Source organism: Dendrobates tinctorius, unplaced genomic scaffold, assembly GCF_039654945.1.
Source record: "Dendrobates tinctorius isolate UK_male_01 unplaced genomic scaffold, ASM3965494v1 ptg000018l, whole genome shotgun sequence".
Lineage (NCBI taxonomy): Eukaryota > Metazoa > Chordata > Amphibia > Anura > Dendrobatidae > Dendrobates > Dendrobates tinctorius.
The window spans coordinates 19663525-19680898 of record NW_027361686.1 but is presented as its reverse complement, the minus strand read 5'-3'; the positions used below and the strand labels follow the sequence as shown (position 1 = coordinate 19680898).

General features: G+C 45.8%; 1 protein-coding gene and 1 non-coding gene across 2 annotated transcripts in view; both read left to right on the top strand.

Annotated features, from left to right (window-relative positions):
* The window catches only part of TRIM28 (tripartite motif containing 28), a 39615-nt gene that overhangs the window by 16650 nt on the left and 5591 nt on the right, over window positions 1-17374 (top strand). Inside the window, exons 2-11 of the mRNA XM_073566548.1 lie at window positions 1697-1806; window positions 4937-5069; window positions 5606-5738; window positions 9015-9131; window positions 9366-9480; window positions 9704-9850; window positions 9933-10047; window positions 10196-10338; window positions 10427-10451; window positions 10543-10585. Coding sequence (XP_073422649.1) covers window positions 1697-1806; window positions 4937-5069; window positions 5606-5738; window positions 9015-9131; window positions 9366-9480; window positions 9704-9850; window positions 9933-10047; window positions 10196-10338; window positions 10427-10451; window positions 10543-10585 — 1081 coding nt within the window. The remainder of the gene's footprint in view (window positions 1-1696; window positions 1807-4936; window positions 5070-5605; window positions 5739-9014; window positions 9132-9365; window positions 9481-9703; window positions 9851-9932; window positions 10048-10195; window positions 10339-10426; window positions 10452-10542; window positions 10586-17374) is intronic.
* LOC141082601 (small nucleolar RNA SNORD94) lies at window positions 707-847 on the top strand. The gene has a single exon (XR_012230542.1). It is a non-coding gene; the product is annotated as a small nucleolar RNA SNORD94 (small nucleolar RNA).

Genomic DNA, 17374 nt, shown 5'->3' with positions numbered 1-17374 from the left:
GCACAGATGCAGTGTTTGCCTAGGACAGTGGTTCCCAACCTTTCTGATCTTGAGAGCCACATCCAGCTCCCACCCCCCTCAAAGTAGTGTCAACCAAAGCCCCCATTACAGGTATAATCATAACCAAAGCTTTTCCACAGAAACCACTCCAAAGCAGCACGCTGAGATACAGGGGTTCCCATAATACCCCCATTCAGTATTCTCCCATCAATGACTCCCAACACAGTCATATTCAGCTTTTGAAGACCTCCTCTAACAGGTAGTACCATCCTCCAGCGTGTACCGTACCTCGTACATCTCTAAACCCCTAAGACCAGTAAATGTGCATCCAGAACTGCTCTACTGTGCAGGGCTACTCACAAAACTCAACGTTTTGAGTTGTTCTCTTCAAACTTGTTTGCAAGACCTGGAGTTAACACACCAAGCTGGCACAGTCGTGAGCCACAATTCATGGGACAGCGAGCCACATTTGGCTCCCAAGCTACAGGTTGGGGACCCCTGGCCTAGGATAATCTTATCTTTCATCAAACTGCATTGTCTGTGATCTCCTTGTGAACAGCAGGAAATATATATCACTTTTTATTTTTTATATATAAATTACTGTCTTCAGTCTCATGCCCTTCATGCTAGGCTTTCCATAGAGGTACTCAACTAATCTTACAAACCAGTCTTCAGGCAATGTAAATAAATGGTAAACTGTACAATGGTGGCAATGATGAACTGCGCAGGGGTACGGACCTCGGCTGAATTATGGGAGCCGAATGCAGCGCTGGATATTCTGAGGCCGCTGACATGTGGTTGGCATCCTAGAATTGGCCTGCATGAACTTGTCGCCTAACTGAGCCACATCTCTGTACTGACCATCCCCAAATTTAGTCTGCAATTCAACAGAAGTTTCAAAAATCCCTCCCATTTTGCTATACCATATTCTGAAATATCGCTGTAACAAGGGTCTTGGGTTGTAGCAAGATGTTGACTATCCCATACTGTTAAACGGAATCTGTCAGGACCATTTTACGTTGGTATGCTTTTATGGGTCCTAGTACTAAACTAAAAATGGTATCTATTATGCAACATTCATCCCAGAGATCACTTTTAATCCACATGCAAGTTAGGCTGAATGTATCTTTGGTGTCTATATACTCAAAATTGCATCAATCCACTTCACTTCCAGGTGCTCTTGCATGTGGCCTTAAATCTTGATTCCTCAGTGCTGGCACATCACATTACTGGAAAATGGGTATCCTTTTTAATGTAAGAGGACCTATGCAGCCATACCAGTGATTCAGTTAACTGCAGAAAGTTACATATTGCATTTTTATAGTGGCAACTGGGGCCTGGTTGGATTTTTTTTTTTTTTGGTGAAGTTGTATTGTTCAAGGACTTAGGGATGTCACCTTATCCTGTGACAGAAATCTACATTCAGCTTCTCACTAGCCTGAAGATGCAGATACCAGTGAGCCACATATAGTATTTAAATACATGATGGTAATAATGGGCTAAAGCTATTTTTTATGCTTTCAGCTGAGACCAGCCCCAATAATCCACAAGTCCTAATGCTTGGTGTATGTATGAAGCGTGGCCAACCTTCACATTTGAGGGGATAAAAGTGAACTATTTAAGTTCCATGTTCAAAATTTGAGTATTGTGAACTTGATCAACTTGTTGTACTTAATGGTGTCTTGTACCTTTCTAGTTATGGTCAACTGCCCAGTGTGCAAGAACCAATGCTATCAGAAGGAAATTGTTGAAAACTATTTTCTTCGAGAGGATGCTTCTGCAGACCAAGCAGCTGAAACCATTCAGGTAAGATGAGTGACGATACATTTATGGTATCTATAATAAATGCGCTAAGCAGCTTCCGTCCGGTTGTAATGCAGCTTCAGTCTGGTTGTAACTTGGTGACGTCACATCCACCACACACCATATACAAGTAGAAAAGCTACTGACCAAAAAAAGCAGGGATCACCAAAAAAATGTATTAATTTTTATTGGACAACCATAGACAATACAAGTATAAAAACAGTTAAAAGTCATAACACATGACAAATCGTACACAAGGCTCCTAATAAAGCCAAAAAGACATCCCCCATACACCTGAGAAAATGACTAGGCAGTTAAACATGGTATATAAATAGTATAAGTAACCTAAGGAGAGCAGTATATACCAAGAGGTAATGGTTGAGTCAAAAGGACCTAAATATCAAAATCCCCTATCCAAAACCACAATGACAATGGTTCAAAACATGCACAGTTCAATACATACCACTGATAATGCCCTAAAGATTGTCCTTATGTCAAAGGGTGTGGACTCAAACCTTGTCCAAAGATGCTGCAGCAACAATGTAAATAGAAATACAAGGACAGGTTGAAATAGAACCAAAGTGAATGGGAACCGTGTCATGCAACATGAAAGATAGAAACACAAAATGCTCTACAAAAGATACATGAATAGTACTGCCCGCAATGTCCTGATAACACTTACATATGGGGGAGCTTGTGGAGTGCCCTGCCCGACTCGTGTCGCCACCGCAAGGTGGCTTCGTCAGGGGCAAGGCAAAGGATTACTGGGAACGAGAGCGTGGAGAGAGGCGGGAAGAGGCTGCGTGGGACGTCGGAAGGTGAGACTAACACTATTTTTTATTTTAAATTCTATTTTTTACAGGGATATGGTACCCAAAGCCCGGAGGACAGTCTCCTCTCCTCCGGACCGTGGGTACCATCCGCAATTGTTCTTACTTTTCGCATGGTGTGCACAGTCACATGCGGGAAGTAAGCGGAACAATGCATTCCTATGGGTGCTGGATCGCTGCGATTCCGCAAAATTAATGAACATGCTGCGTTTTTTACCGCGAAGCGATTCCGCCTCGTTAAAAACCGCAGCATTGCGGAATCCCATAGGAATGCATGGGATGCTTATCTTTCGCGGCAAAATCGCGTGGTTAAAACCGCCGCGGAAATGCGAAAAAAAGCCACATGTGAACTCGGCCTCACAATTCTATATTACTGTACTATAATACTGCTAGGTTTAAACTTGCGTAGGGGCAGTTACAGCGCAGGTATAGGGGAAGTGCGCCTGTATATGGGGGCTGTGCACCTGTATGTAGGGGCAGTTACAGCACAGGTTTGGGGGTGCTGTGCGCCTGTATGTAGGGGCAGTTCCAGCACAGGTTTGGGGGTACTGTACCTGTATGTAGGGGCAGTTACAGCACAGGTATGGGGGCTCTGTACCTGTATATAGGGGCAGTTACAGCACAGGTATGGGGGCTCTGTACCTGTATATAGGGGCAGTTACAGCACAGGTATGGGGGCTCTGTACCTGTATATAGGGGCAGTTACAGCACAGGTATGGGGGCTCTGTACCTGTATATAGGGGCAGTTACAGCACAGATATGGGGTCGCTCTGTACTTGTATGTATGGGCAGTTACAGCACAGGTATGGGGGCTCTGTACCTGTGTATAAGGGCAGTGACAGCACAGGTATGGGGGCTCTTTACCTTTTGACCACAGCACACAGACAATGCTGACAGACCGCAGTGAGCCTGCTGTGAGGAGAGGCTGATTTTGCTCCTGCTCCGTCCACAGCCAGAACTTTAGACCCAGTCACTAATGCCGACAGTGAGCAGCAGCACACGTGACACAGTGCAGTGCGGGTAACACAAGCGCGCAGTTATTAACCCCTCTATAGCCGCCCCGCAGTCCACAGCTGGCACCAGCACACAGCTCTGTATAAAATGTACCGGAGTCCCTCTCACGCGCTGGGAGAAAGCTGCAAACTGCTCCCACATGACCTGCAGTGATGACGGTCATGTGATTAGTCACATGGGAGGGAGGAGTCACGAGATGGGATGTTTTTGTTGTGAAGAGGTTGTTCGAGTCTAGTCACTACAGAGTAGCGCACTCCTCTCTAGCATGAGACATGTGGGGCACCGCGGGCCGCAGATGCCTGCATCAGGGGCCGCATGCGGGCCGTGTGTTTGAGACCCCTGCTATAAGATCTGCTACACTGAATTTTCATAAAAATGTTGTAGAATGCCTTGAGGAAAGACTGGGCTTACATCAGCTCAATATTGTCCTTCCATTGTTTGCTCCATATGGTTATATACTAATGGAGACACTTCATTACTGTTAAAAAGCACAATAAGGCCTGGCTAATCTCACCTGCTGAGTGTCCCTGTAAGTGATGTTGGTAACCTACAATTTTTCATACTTAAAAAAACTAGAGTCTGAACTGAGAAAGTAAATTAATGTGTATGCACAATGCAGGCACACATTATCACATGACCATTAACCAGAGAAAGCAAAAAGCACAAATATCCTGAAAAAAAAGTAAAAAAATAAATTTATTTTTTACTTCTTTTTTTTTTTTTCAGGATATAATGGTTGTGTTCATGTGCGCCTGCATTGTGCATACACATTAGTTTACTTTCTCAGTTAAGACTCCAGTTTTTTATTCATTTCATTGTGCATTCAGGTGCATATAAAGGTGTGACCACCCTCTTTCTGAGCTGGGAAATCCATCCTGTCTGGCCTAAGCTTTTACTAGTGGTTCAGTCGCTCGATCCTTGTTCACATTCACGTCACTTGGCAAGTGAAAAGGTTTTAAATACTAGAGTAGGACTGTCCCACAAGGGTTGCTGTGACGTGGTGGGATGGCTTGTACATTACTTTGATCAAAATTGTTTCCTATATAATATTATTATGCATTATTTTCAATTTATTTTTTTTACTTTTTTTTCAGTTTAGTTGTGCTTTTTGCTTTTAATTTTTCATACTTGTAGGTTTTAGCTTTGGATGCTCTGTATTGCTGCCATCTGAATTTGGCTGTTCATGGATGTTCAGTGGTATTACATTTCTTCAGTTTCTCAACTGCCTGGTTTATGTGGGGATTGCTTTACCAATAATGCTTCATAATTCATATTCTTGTGTGTTGCAGAGATGCACCAGCTGTGAGGACAATGCTATCGCTAATAGTTACTGCATAGAGTGCACAGAGTGGCTTTGTGAGACCTGTGTTGAGGCTCATCAGCGTGTTAAATACACAAAAGATCACACTGTTAAAGTCACAAGTGAGTTTTTTTTATCCAGGAAACAACTTTTTTTTTTTTTTTTTTTTTTTCCCCCTCACCTCCTAGAGGTGAACATTCATCATTCAGATATATTGCTGTTTTAGCCACAATATTACTTTGAACTTGTAATGCTTAGTTCAGAACATTTCTGAATTGGTTTTCTGTGGGTAGGTATGCATACCTACCCATCTAAAAAACGAAAAAGGGAGGGGGTTACATAATACCCTGCATATTTTATGTATCAAATATGCTGCGCAAAATATGCAACGTGTGAACGTCCCCTTATTATTCGCACACAACTATATGATGAATTGTTCAGTGGGCACGGGCAGCCGTTGTTCCTGACAGCATGTCCTGTCACACAGGGCAATCTGCTTTTAAGAGAGGATATCTTTTGATCAAGCAAAAAAAAAAAAAAAACAACAAATTCAACATTTTTTGATCAGCAGCAGGTTTACACTGGATGGATATCTGGGAAACTTGTTAAGAGCTAAATATAATTTTTTTTTTTTTTTTTTTTTTTTCCCCCCCTCTAGGTGGCTCAAAGAAGGAGGATGAACATATAGTCTACTGCCCAATCCATAACGAAGAGCCCCTTATGCTCTTCTGTGATACCTGTGACACATTGACCTGCCGTGATTGCCAACTGCAGGGACATAAGGATCATCAGTACGTGAAAAATGTTTTACTTGCCCCACAGGCTTCTGAATGACTTTTTTTTTTTTTTTTTAATCGGATCTTTTTTATTAAACATTCAGGAATCAATACAGAAAGAATGACATCTTATATAGCTAGTAAAAATTACATTGAGAGCAGATATTATTTAAAGGGTAAAACTCTTCCTGTGTAAGAATAAATAAAAAGAAATCTCAAAACACAGATATTTGCATAAAATTGAGCCTATAAACAACATGGCTCCACAAATAAACAAAAATCAAAATTATACATCAGTGCCTCATTTCAGCGGGAAAACCATCCCCGCCAGCCGCGCCACTCCGCATCATATTTCGCCCCCGCCCCCCACGGATATCAGGTCCAATCCACCCCAGCCCCCTCCCACCGCGCCACTCAAAATCTACTTCGCCACAAAGGGCACTAGACTTTATTTTCACCCCCCAAGCATCCCCTCATCGCAAGCACAACAGCAACTGGTCCAACATCGCATCCCGTACCAGTGCGCCCGAGGGGAGACCCGGTGACTCCATCCATGGCTGCCAAATTTTGTAAAACTTTCTTAATGCATTTCTTTTTATATAAGCCCCCCTTTCCAATCTGATGACATTATTTAGTTTATTTTTAAGCTCTGACAATGTTGGTGGCATAGGATCCAACCAATGATATGCAAGTATCTTTCTTGCCTGATACAGGATGCGTGCTATTCCCAGGGCCACTGCAGAGTCCGGGTCAACCCCCTCCTCCCACAAATTCAACAAACATAGACGAGGTGACGGTCGTATTGTGATATGGTATACTTGGGCTATGAGTCCCAGGGTCTGCCTCCAGAAATCCCCAATGTGCCCGCACTCCCACATAACATGCATCAAGTGGGCATCATCCTGCCCACACCTAACACATTGTGTATTGGGCCTAAGTCCCATTTTAAATAATAAGCTGGGTGTTTTATATACCCTGTGAATGAGATATATTTGCGAAAGCCGCTGGCACTCAGAAACCGCCATTTTAGGGACCTGTTCTAGAATATCGGACCACTGGTCCTCCGTCAGGGGGCCAACGTCCCGTTCCCACTTATTCTTAGCAGCAGTCAGTGGATATGTCTCCAGATGGGCAGGCAATAATCTTTTATATAATTCAGAGATAAGTCCCCTAGAAGACTCAGATGTAAGTAGCATATGTAGTGTTTGATTATGTGTCACTATCACCGGATTTGTCCTTCTCTGTTTTTCCAATGCATGTCTTAGCTGTAAGTACTGATAAAAGAAGACGTGCGGGAGGTGAAATTCTGTTCTCAATTGTTCAAAACTCTTAAGAGTATTATTTTGCAAAATTTGTGACACCAGATAAATCCCTTTATCTTCCGAACCCCACCAGCTTTTTGATCTCTTGCAAATCCGGATTTCGCCACAATGGCCACAATTCCGTAGGCCCATTTATCTTCAAAAGAGACTTACCCCTATCCCACACCTTGAAAATCATAGCCAACGTGGGGTATCGTGCCCCATTTATCTGCCGTCTTCCCACCTCCAACCGGCACCCTGGATATTTCCATACCGATCCTTCCCTCACAATATCACCACCATTGTCACACGCCCCGTCTCTACCCCAACCCTTAAGATGTTGCATCTGGGAGGCTATAAAGTATATGAATGGGTTTGGCACCGCCAATCCTCCCTCCTCCTTCCCTCGCTGCAGTATCTCCAAGCGAATCCTAGCCTGTTTTTTCTTCCAAATTAATTCCCGGAATAATGTATTTATTTTTGCAAAAAAGTCCCTACAGATCCACACCGGAGAATTATGTATCAAATATAATAATTGTGGCATCATTACCATTTTGATTAAGTTAGATCTACCAATATTCGACAACGGCAGGCGACACCAAGTATGTACTTTTGCTCTAAATCGCTGCAACAGGGGCTCCAGATTCAGAGCCCGAAAATCCTTCGGGGCAGGACTAACAATTATACCCAGATACTTAAACCTCTGAACTACAGGGACCGGTATCTGCAAATCTGAGAAATCCGCCGGGAGAGGGTCTATCGGCATTAAAGCTGATTTGGACCAATTAATCCGAAGACCAGACCTCAGCCCAAATTCTCGAATGACCTCCATTGCCGGCAAAATCGAGGAATGTACCTTATCTAAATATAGAAGTAAATCATCCGCGTACAATGATATCCTCAACTCCACAGTTCCACATCTGAATCCCATTATTTCTCTGGACTTCCGAATTGCAACTGCCAATGGCTCCACCGCAGTAGCAAATAGCAAGGGCGAGAGCGGGCACCCCTGTCTAGTACCTCTCCCAAGAGGAAAAGACTCAGAGACCCTGCCATTAGCCCCAACCTTCGCCACCGGCGAGCCATACAACAGCCTCACCCAATTTATAAATCTGTGTCCAAAGCCCATTTTCCGAAGTACCGCCCACAAAAAACCCCACTCCAAACTATCGAACGCCTTAGCAGCGTCTAAAGACAAAATTGCTCTACTCCCCAGAACTATGTTGAATCCCCAAGTATAGTTTCCTAAGGTTCATAGATGTGGCTCTGCCTGGGATAAATCCCGTCTGATCCTTCTGTATAACAGATGAGATAACTCGGGACATCCTATTGGCGAGTACCTTGGCCAATAATTTAACATCTGTTGATAATAGGGAAATCGGGCGATATGAATCCGGAACCTCTGGATCCTTTCCGGGCTTTAATATTAAAACTATCAAAGCTTCCCTCATAGATGGCGGGAGGACCCTCTGTCTTTCAGCCTCTTCAAATACCTTAAGTAGCTTAGGTAGCAGTAAGGGTGCATAGGTTTTGTAAAACTCGCCAGGCAGGCCATCCATTCCTGGAGCCTTTTCATTTTGCATCTGACCAAGCGCCTCCTCCAACAGGATGTCCCGATCCAATGAATCCCTATCGCTATCAGCCAATGCAGGGAGAGAGAGAGCATCCAGGTACTGCTCAATCTCAGTCTCCGTGAGACTGCAATCTGATGTGTATAGTCGCATATAATACCTCCTTATCTCACTCACTATGTCCGCACTGTCTGTCACAGGACCACCCGAGTCCGTTTTTAGCCTATTGATATATGAAGATCCGTCCTGTGCTCTAATGACTGTGGCCAATAAATGTCCTACTCCCTCCCCCTCTATAAAATATTTTTGTTTGATGAAATAACGTTTATTTGCTGCCCCCGACATGAGGTTTTCCCTGAGCGACCCCTGTTCTGAATGACTTTTTAACAACTTTATTTCTTTTTGTGCTTATTCTCCAGATATCAGTTTTTGGAGGATGCTGTCAAAAACCAACGTAAGATCCTGTCGGCTCTAGTGAAAAGACTAGGAGAAAAACATGTTCTTCTGCAAAAGTCCACCAAGGATGTTCACTCTTCGTAAGTAGCATTATATATTACTGAACTTCTTCAAACTTTTTGAATAACTACATGTTCAAAATGACTTTAAATCAAGGTACCTTTTGATGTGAGAAATGGAAATAGAAGTTTGAAAGCTTTCATACCAGTGCATATGAAATGTGTATGGAAGTCCTGTGTCACTAAGTGTCATGTGCTTTTGTAGCTCTTATTTTCCCATTTTTAAAACTTTTCATATGTTGCTTTGATGTGCAGGATTCGTCAAGTAATCGATGTACAGAAGAAATTACAAGTGGATGTGAAGATGGCCATTCTACAAATTATGAAGGAGCTTAACAAGCGTGGCAAACTGCTTGTGAATGATATGCAGGTCTGATTAGAAATTGATATATTTTTCTTTAATATAATTCAAGAGAATGAAATTTGTTCTATCCCCTTCCCAATGTGTGATGTGTAATATACACTATAGGCTAGTTTGCTTTACCCTTATCAAGTGTTACAATACAGCGCAACCTTTTGTAGAAAAAAAATAAAGAACTTTTAGTTTAAAGTTATGCAGAGAATATTAAGCCAGTTTACTTTTTTATTCCCAGAAAGTAACTGAAGGACAACAGGACAAATTGGAGAAACAGCACTGGAATATGACTAAACTTCAGAAACACCAGGAACACATTCTCCGCTTTGCTACCTGGGCATTGGAAAGTGATAACAATACAGCCTTGCTGCTTTCCAAGAAGCTGGTACAAGAACACTTCTCTTATTTCTTTACTCATATGGTTCTTCCAGCTGCTTGTGTCTGACCGATTGTCTGTGTTTTATAAGATCTATTTCCAGCTGCATCGTGCACTGAAAGTTGTTGTCGACCCTGTTGAGCCATTGGGAGACTTGAGATTCCAATGGGATGCGGATACCTGGACAAAGCATGCAGAATTTTTTGGTAAGAGATGATATCCATGAAATTAATATGATCCAGAAGCCTCTAGAAATGTCCCTCACACCCCACACTTTTCATTAGCAGTGGAAGAAAAATTAAAAATGGAATCTTAATACTGTTGATCAATAACATTAATGTACCAATCTTTCAGGTAAAATAGTGTCTGATAAGACAGGGGTGGTGTCATCAACTGCTACTCAGTCATTGAACTCTGTCCTGACTCCACTTACCAACTTCAACCCAATGATGCGAAGACCTGGAGCGTCTCAAGGGAGAGGTGGCCCCTACATGCAGGTACAGTGTTTGGGCAGTGTTTCTAATAAACAGCATTTCATATAAACGGATGGCAGAAACTTACTTTGTTTTTTTTTTTCCTTTACAGTCCATGGATGACTATGATGGAACAGGTATGTGTCTTCCAATAATACTAATGTGAGATTTCATATGCTTCAGAGGATGTTACTCTTAATTGCTGATCACTTTATTTTTCTCCTTCAGAGGGTGAATCATCTGGATTAGATGCTATGGGTGGACAGAAAAGGTATATATTTTTGTGATTTATGGAGGATAGTTATTTTGAGGGAATTCCCCCCCCTTCCACTTTCGTTCAACACTAGAAGTCCCAGAAATTTCGAGCTCCCCCTGAAGTCCCGAAAGAGGGTCAAATGACCCTTAAGGCCTGTCACACTAAGCGATATCGCTATAGCGTCACTGGTTTTTGTGACTTTATAGCGATATTGCTATGTCTGATACCTCCGACCGCTCCCCCGCTGGTTATTGCCGATCGCGCGAGAACGGACCGTTTCTCGTCGTCTGCTTCCTGCTGTGGCGACGCGTGGACGCGGGCGGGCGGATGTCAGGATCACCTCATCTGACAGGTAAGTAGCGACCCCTGCAATGTTGCTGGTGAGATCTGCCTGTGTGGCAGCTCACTAGCAACCACTTAGCTATGTACCAGCGATCCTGACCGCGTCATATCGCTGGTACATCGCTAAGTGTGACAGTACCTTAAGTCAGAACTGACGACTCTGATGGCTCCAATTAGCATCCTTTCATTTGTAATGTAGCCATTGAGGAATCTGCAGGGGGGAGTAGAGCTGAATTCGTCCTCAAAACACTGTGAAACACAGGTCAAGAGACTTTGCATTTTGAGGGAACTGACAATTTGTATAAACCACACATTTTGTTTTGAAGCACACAAAGTGTTTTGTGAGAGATGTGACCTTTTTCTGCTGATCCGTGACTTTGTGCTGGTCATTTTGCCAAATGTACATATAGTTTGCAAAACATACAATCTGTTTCAATTTTTCAAGTTTTTCTAAAAGAACTTAGTTATGTTTTCCAGTCTCCCATGACGGCACACATGAGAGGATCCGCCCAGTCAGGACAGGAACCCTACTGAAGATAAAAGGGCGGTACCTCTCCCTCGCTTCAGTTGGGTTTCCTGTCCTGACAGGGACCCGTGTGCTGAAGACAGCGGTCACACGTACCTGCCCCTCTCCCGTGCCGGCGTTGAAGATCAAGCTGGTTTCCTGAGCGCTGCGCGTCGGGAGGGGGAAGCGCCGTCCGCGGGTCCCCAGGGGGCTCAGCGTCCGAGTGGGCGCAGAAGCAGCACAGCTGGGGTCCTGGGGCTCTGCCGTGGCTGCCGCGCCGCCCTCTCCCCCTCTGCCAGGTCCAGAAGCGGTGCAGGAGCGTCAGGAGGCGGCCACTTCCGGGTTGCGCCCCTCTGACGTCACGCGCAGGGCACGCTGGGAAGGGGCGTGACGTCGGGAGGCGGTGCCGACGATCCAAGATGGTGGCGCCCATAGAGAACAACGCCGGCTGGCGAAAGGAGATCCCGACGGCATGGCAGGGGGGGGGAGGGGCTGTGGGGTAACCGGAGGAGGCGGAGAGTGCAGTGGATCCCCTTACATAAGGGGGATGACCACAGAAGACGCACTCATGCCCAAGGCTTCAGGATGGAAGTGGGGCAAGACGAGCAGCGTCAGCAGCAAGACCTATCGCCAGATGCCAGGCCGAGCCGCCAGCATACCAGGAGCAGTCGCTCGAGTGGTGGGAGCGGCAGTCGTAAACGCGACCGGCATGACTGAGACGTCCAGGAGGAACGTCACGAGTGCATCTGAGGAGCCTCCGAGATCGGTACCCCTGATTGACAGCGGTGGTGAGTGATCTTCGTGAATCTCACACTTATGGTAACGGGGTTCCTTTTTCTCTGATCGCTAGGGGTCGAGGAAGGCCAGCAGCAAAACCAAAAATAGAGAATGCGCCCTCTGTAAAAACCCGCTGGTAGATCAGTGGCAGAAAGACCTGAGCTGACTGTATAAACAAAACTATACAGGAGGAGACCCCTGATTTGGTGGCTAGCCTTAAAGAGTTAATACAACAGGAGGTGAAAGGCTCCTTAAAGGCAGCCCTTAAAAAGAAAGAGAAAAGAAACCGTAGAAGGAGCTCCGATTCAGAGGCCTCGCCAAGGCAGAAGGGGTGGGATAGACCCTTGTCCCCCTCCACCTCCTCTTCCTCTACCCAGTCCTCAGAATCCTCCTCGGACAGCGATATAGGCGGCCATCCAGCGGAGGACGTGGAAAAGCTGGTCAAAGCTATTAGGGCTACAATGGGCCTTAAAGAGGAAAAAGCTCCCAAATCATTAGAGGATGTAATGTTTGGAGGACTGGAGGAAAAACGGAAACGTACCTTCCCTGTAAATGATAAAATAAAAGCACTAATTGACAGGGAATGGGAAAAAAACCGGAGAGGTCAGGGGGCTTACCTTCCACATCAAAAAGGAGGTACCCTTTTGAGCAGAAGGATTCAGAAACCTGGGAGAAAGTCCCTAAAATTGATGGGGCTGTAGCCAGATCCTCAAAAAAGGTATCCCTACCATTAGAGGATTCTGGCGTGTTGAAAGACCCGCTTGATAAAAAAGCAGACGGTTTCCTAAAACACATCTGGGAAGCTTCAGCAGGTGGATTGAAGCCAGCGATAGCTGGTACCTGTACCGCTCGTGCCCTCATGGTCTGACTGCAACAAAGAGGACCAGATCAAGGATAGAGTTCCTAGGGACGAAATTTTGTCTAATTTGACACTAGTGCACGGAGCAGCGGCTTTCCTAGCGGATTCCTCTGCAGACTTTGCAAGGTTGACAGCTAGAGCAGCAAGTCTGTCAAATGCGGCAAGACGAGCCCTGTGGCTTAAAGGGTGTCCCGGAGATTTACCATCGAAGCATAGGTTATGTTCCATTCCATGCGATGGCCAATTCCTCTTCGGGAAAAAACTAGAAGAGATTTTGGAACATGCAGGGAATAGGAAGAAGAGCTTTCCCCGATTTCCGGGAGAACCCAAAAAGCAGCCCTTTCGGAGGAGGAGATTTAACAGGGGTCATCCCCCGGGAGATAGAAAAAGCTGGGACTTTAAAGGAAGAAGAGCATCGGGCTATATGTTTAAAGGGCCCTCCACTTCCTCCAAAAAATCTCCCCAATGACGTTGGGCTGGAGGTAGGGGGAAGGCTTTCTCTTCCTTTCCGCCTGGGCAAATATCTCCCCCCAGTACATGGGTCCTAAATATAATCAAGGACGGCTTAAAAATAAAATTCATCCGTCTGCCCAGGCATACCTTCATAATAACACCCAGAAGGTAAGCGCAACAACTGGCCCTGGAGATGGAAGTCTTGGGACTAGTGAAAAAACAAGTCCTACAGGAAGTCCCAGTGAAAGAAGGGGGTTCTACTCCCCCCTCTTCTTAATACAAAAACCAGACTGCTCTTGGAGAACCATTGTCAACCTGAGGAGACTCAATCAGTGGGTAGACAATTGCTCCTTCAAAATGGAGTCAATCAACACGGCCACAAAGATCCTGTTCCAGCATTGCCTCATGGCAGTGATAGACTTAAAAGATGCCTACTATCATATCCCAATTCATCGGGAATATCAAAAATATTTGAGAGTAGCGCTCCATGTCCAGGGGCAGGTGAAACACTGCCAATATGCAGCCCTTCCGTTTGGCCTGTCTACAGCCCCCAGAGTATTCACCAAAGTGATGGCCGAAGTAATGTCTTTTCTGCGTTCCAGGGACATAGTGATCGTCCCATACCTAGACGACTTTCTGGTAATAGGGAGGTCTGATTCCCACTGCACACATCAAGTGAAGGAAGTGATAGGAATTCTAGTAGGACTAGGATGGATAGTAAACATCCCCAAATCAAGGATAACCCCAGCAAAAGAGCAATCCTTCCTAGGGTTGATATTGGACTCCGAGCAACAACGCTGCCTCCTACCAGAGAGCAAAGTGACCAAGATAAGAGGCCTAGCTCGCACAGCAATACAAAGACCAAATATGACACTGAGGAACGCAGTGTCCCTTTTAGGCTTACTGACATCATGCATACCCGCAGTAGCATGGGCGCAGTACCACGTAAGGCAACTACAGTGGGAAGTTTTGTCAGCACAGAAACAATTGAAAGGGCATTTAGAATGCAAACTGTCTCTCAGTGGCTGTAAGATTCCCTGCTCTGGTGGACTGTAGAAAAGAATCTAACAGCCGGTATCCCGTGGCAAAAACCAGTCGAGGACATCATTACAACAGACGCGAGTGCCACAGGATGGGGAGCACACCTGAGTTCCCACTCAATTCAGGGGACCTGGTCCTCGCTAGAAAGGGATCACTGTTCAAATGTAAAAGAACTATGGGCAGTGGAAAAAGCCATGAAACATTTCCTTCCCTTACTTCGGGGCCGCCACACCCGAGTCATGATGGACAATCAAGCAGTAGTAGCCTACATCAATCACCAGGGGGGAACGAGATCTCGGGGCCTCATGCAAATATCAGATCTACTCTTCCAGCTAGCAGAGCAACATCTGTTATCCATCACAGCACTGCACATAAAGGGGGCAGAAAATATACAGGCATACTTCCTGAGTCGCAGGCACCTAAAACAAGGGGAATGGTCCCTAAACCCCCAAGTCTTCCAATAAATAGTTCAGGCCTGGGGCAAACCAGAAATAGACCTGTTCGCTACCGCACAGAACCGGAAGGTCAGGAAGTTCTAACTAAACCCAAGGGAAAACCCCATTGCAGTAGATACCCTGGAAGTTCATCCTGGCCTATGCATTTCCCCCGATAACAATGATCCCAGTAGTGGTCAGGAAAATCAGGGAGGATCGAGCGAGAATAATTCTTATAGCTCCATTTTGGCCGAGAAGGCCTTGGTTCTCCCTTCTGAGGCTCATGTCAGTGACAGATCCATGGATACTACCGGAGATTCCAGACCTGCTTTCCCAGGGACCAGTGGTCCACTCTCAGGTGAAGGGCTTTCATCTAGCAGCCTGGAATTTGAGAGGGCGCTACTGAGTCGCCAGGGATTCTCTCCAGGGTTAGTTTCCACCCTGTTGAAAAGTAGGAAACCTATAACATCCCAAATCTACGGTAGAATGTGGAAAAAGTTCCTAGACTTCCTGGGGGAACCCTTGGGAGATGTAGCGCCAGTGGGACCTATCCTAGAGTACTTAGTCGGGGCTACAACTGGGGTTAGCCACTAATACACAAAGTTCAAGTCTCAGCTTTGGGGGCCCTATATAACTGCAACTTAGCAGCCAATAGGTGGGTGTCCCGATTCATAAAGTCCTGTGGCAGGTCAAGGCCGGTCATTATCCCAAAGATACCACCCTGGGACCTCAACCTAGTCTTAGAGGCCTTAACCAAAGACCCCTTTGAACCACTACTAGAGCTGTCACCAAAGCTACTTACACTTAAAACTGTCTTACTGGTAGCCTTCACATCGGCCCGAAGAGTCAGCGACCTTCAAGCTCTGTCTAGATGTCTTCCATATACACAGATATTGGAGGACCGAGTAGTTCTAAGACCAGACCCGGCCTATCTCCCCAAGGTAGTCCAAAAGTTTCATAGGACTCAGGAGATCTCCTTGCCATCGTTCTGTAACAATCCTAGAAACCGTGGGGAGCAAAAGTTCCATACATTAGATGTGAGAAGAGCCATATTACAATATAACTCAGTAACTAGTCAGTGGAGGAAAGATCAGTCCCTTTTTGTAGCCTTTCAGGGTAGTAGAAAAGGGCACGGGGTAGCTGAGTACCATTGCCACATGGGTCAGGGAGGCCATTGTTATCCTACTTCGCAAGTGGCGCTCCGGTTCCAGAAGGCATCAAGGCTCACTCCACCAGAGCCGTGGCTACCTCCTGGGCAGAGAAGGCTGAGGTATCAATTGAACAGATTTGTAAAGCCGCTACTTGGTCCTCACCTTCGACCTTTTTTAAGCACTACCGACTTGATCTGTCTTCCTCTACTGACCTAACCTTTGGTAGAAAGGTGCTGCAAGCGGTGGTCCCTCCCTAAGGTGTCTTATTCTACAAAAGTCTCGTGTGCCGTCATGGGAGACGGGAAAACACCAAGGTTACTTACCTGTAGCCGGTTTTTCCGGAGCCCATGACGGCACCCATATATTCCCCCCCTTTTCACTCCTTTGGGTGTGCACTATAGTTTGGGTGTTTTTTTTAGTTTAGATATAATGTGGTGATAGTTTTACCATGTGTACTAACCCGGGGGGCCTCTCATGCTCTGTAAACCAACTGAAGGGAGGGAGAGGTACCGCCCTTTTATCTTCAGTAGGGTTCCTGTCTTGACTGGGCGGATCCTCTCGTGTGCCGTCATGGGCTCCGGAAAAACCGGCTACAGGTAAGTAACCTTGGTGTTTTTTCTTTTAAAAAAAAAAAAAAAAAAGTGAAAGTGGGTTAAAAATGACAGACAAGAAACAAATTAATGGTGTTGATCCACCTCAACAAAGGTCTTGTAAAAGAGCAAAAGAATGTAAGCTGCTCCTGAGTGTCTTCCCCCACCCCCTCCCCCCAGCTGCATTGTTGTGCGGGGAATATGCATAAGGTTGCTAAGGCCGGTTTCACATTTGCGCTTTATAGCGCAGCGACGGCCTGCGCACGGTCGCCGCTAAGCCCCGCCCCCTCCCAGCTCCCTGCCCGCCCTCCCCATCCGGTCATCGCCGCCTACTAGCGCACATGGACGCTTGTGATCTGTGCACCCTATCTTAGCATAGGGTGCGCAGATCATGCGCTGGCCGTGCGCTAGCAGGATTTTGCTGTGCGCTGCGCACTTTTGAAGGTGCGCCTTGCGCGCCGAAATGCAACATGTGTTCGGCGCGCACCTTCAAAAGTGCGCAGCGCATGGGGAAAATCCTGCTAGCGCACGATCTGACCAAGGTTCCATCACTACGTGACAGCTGGTCAGCAAACCTGGCAAACCCAAGGATCATTGCAACTATGGCCCGAAACCGCTTCCAAGACATCATGCAACACCTACGCTTTGACAT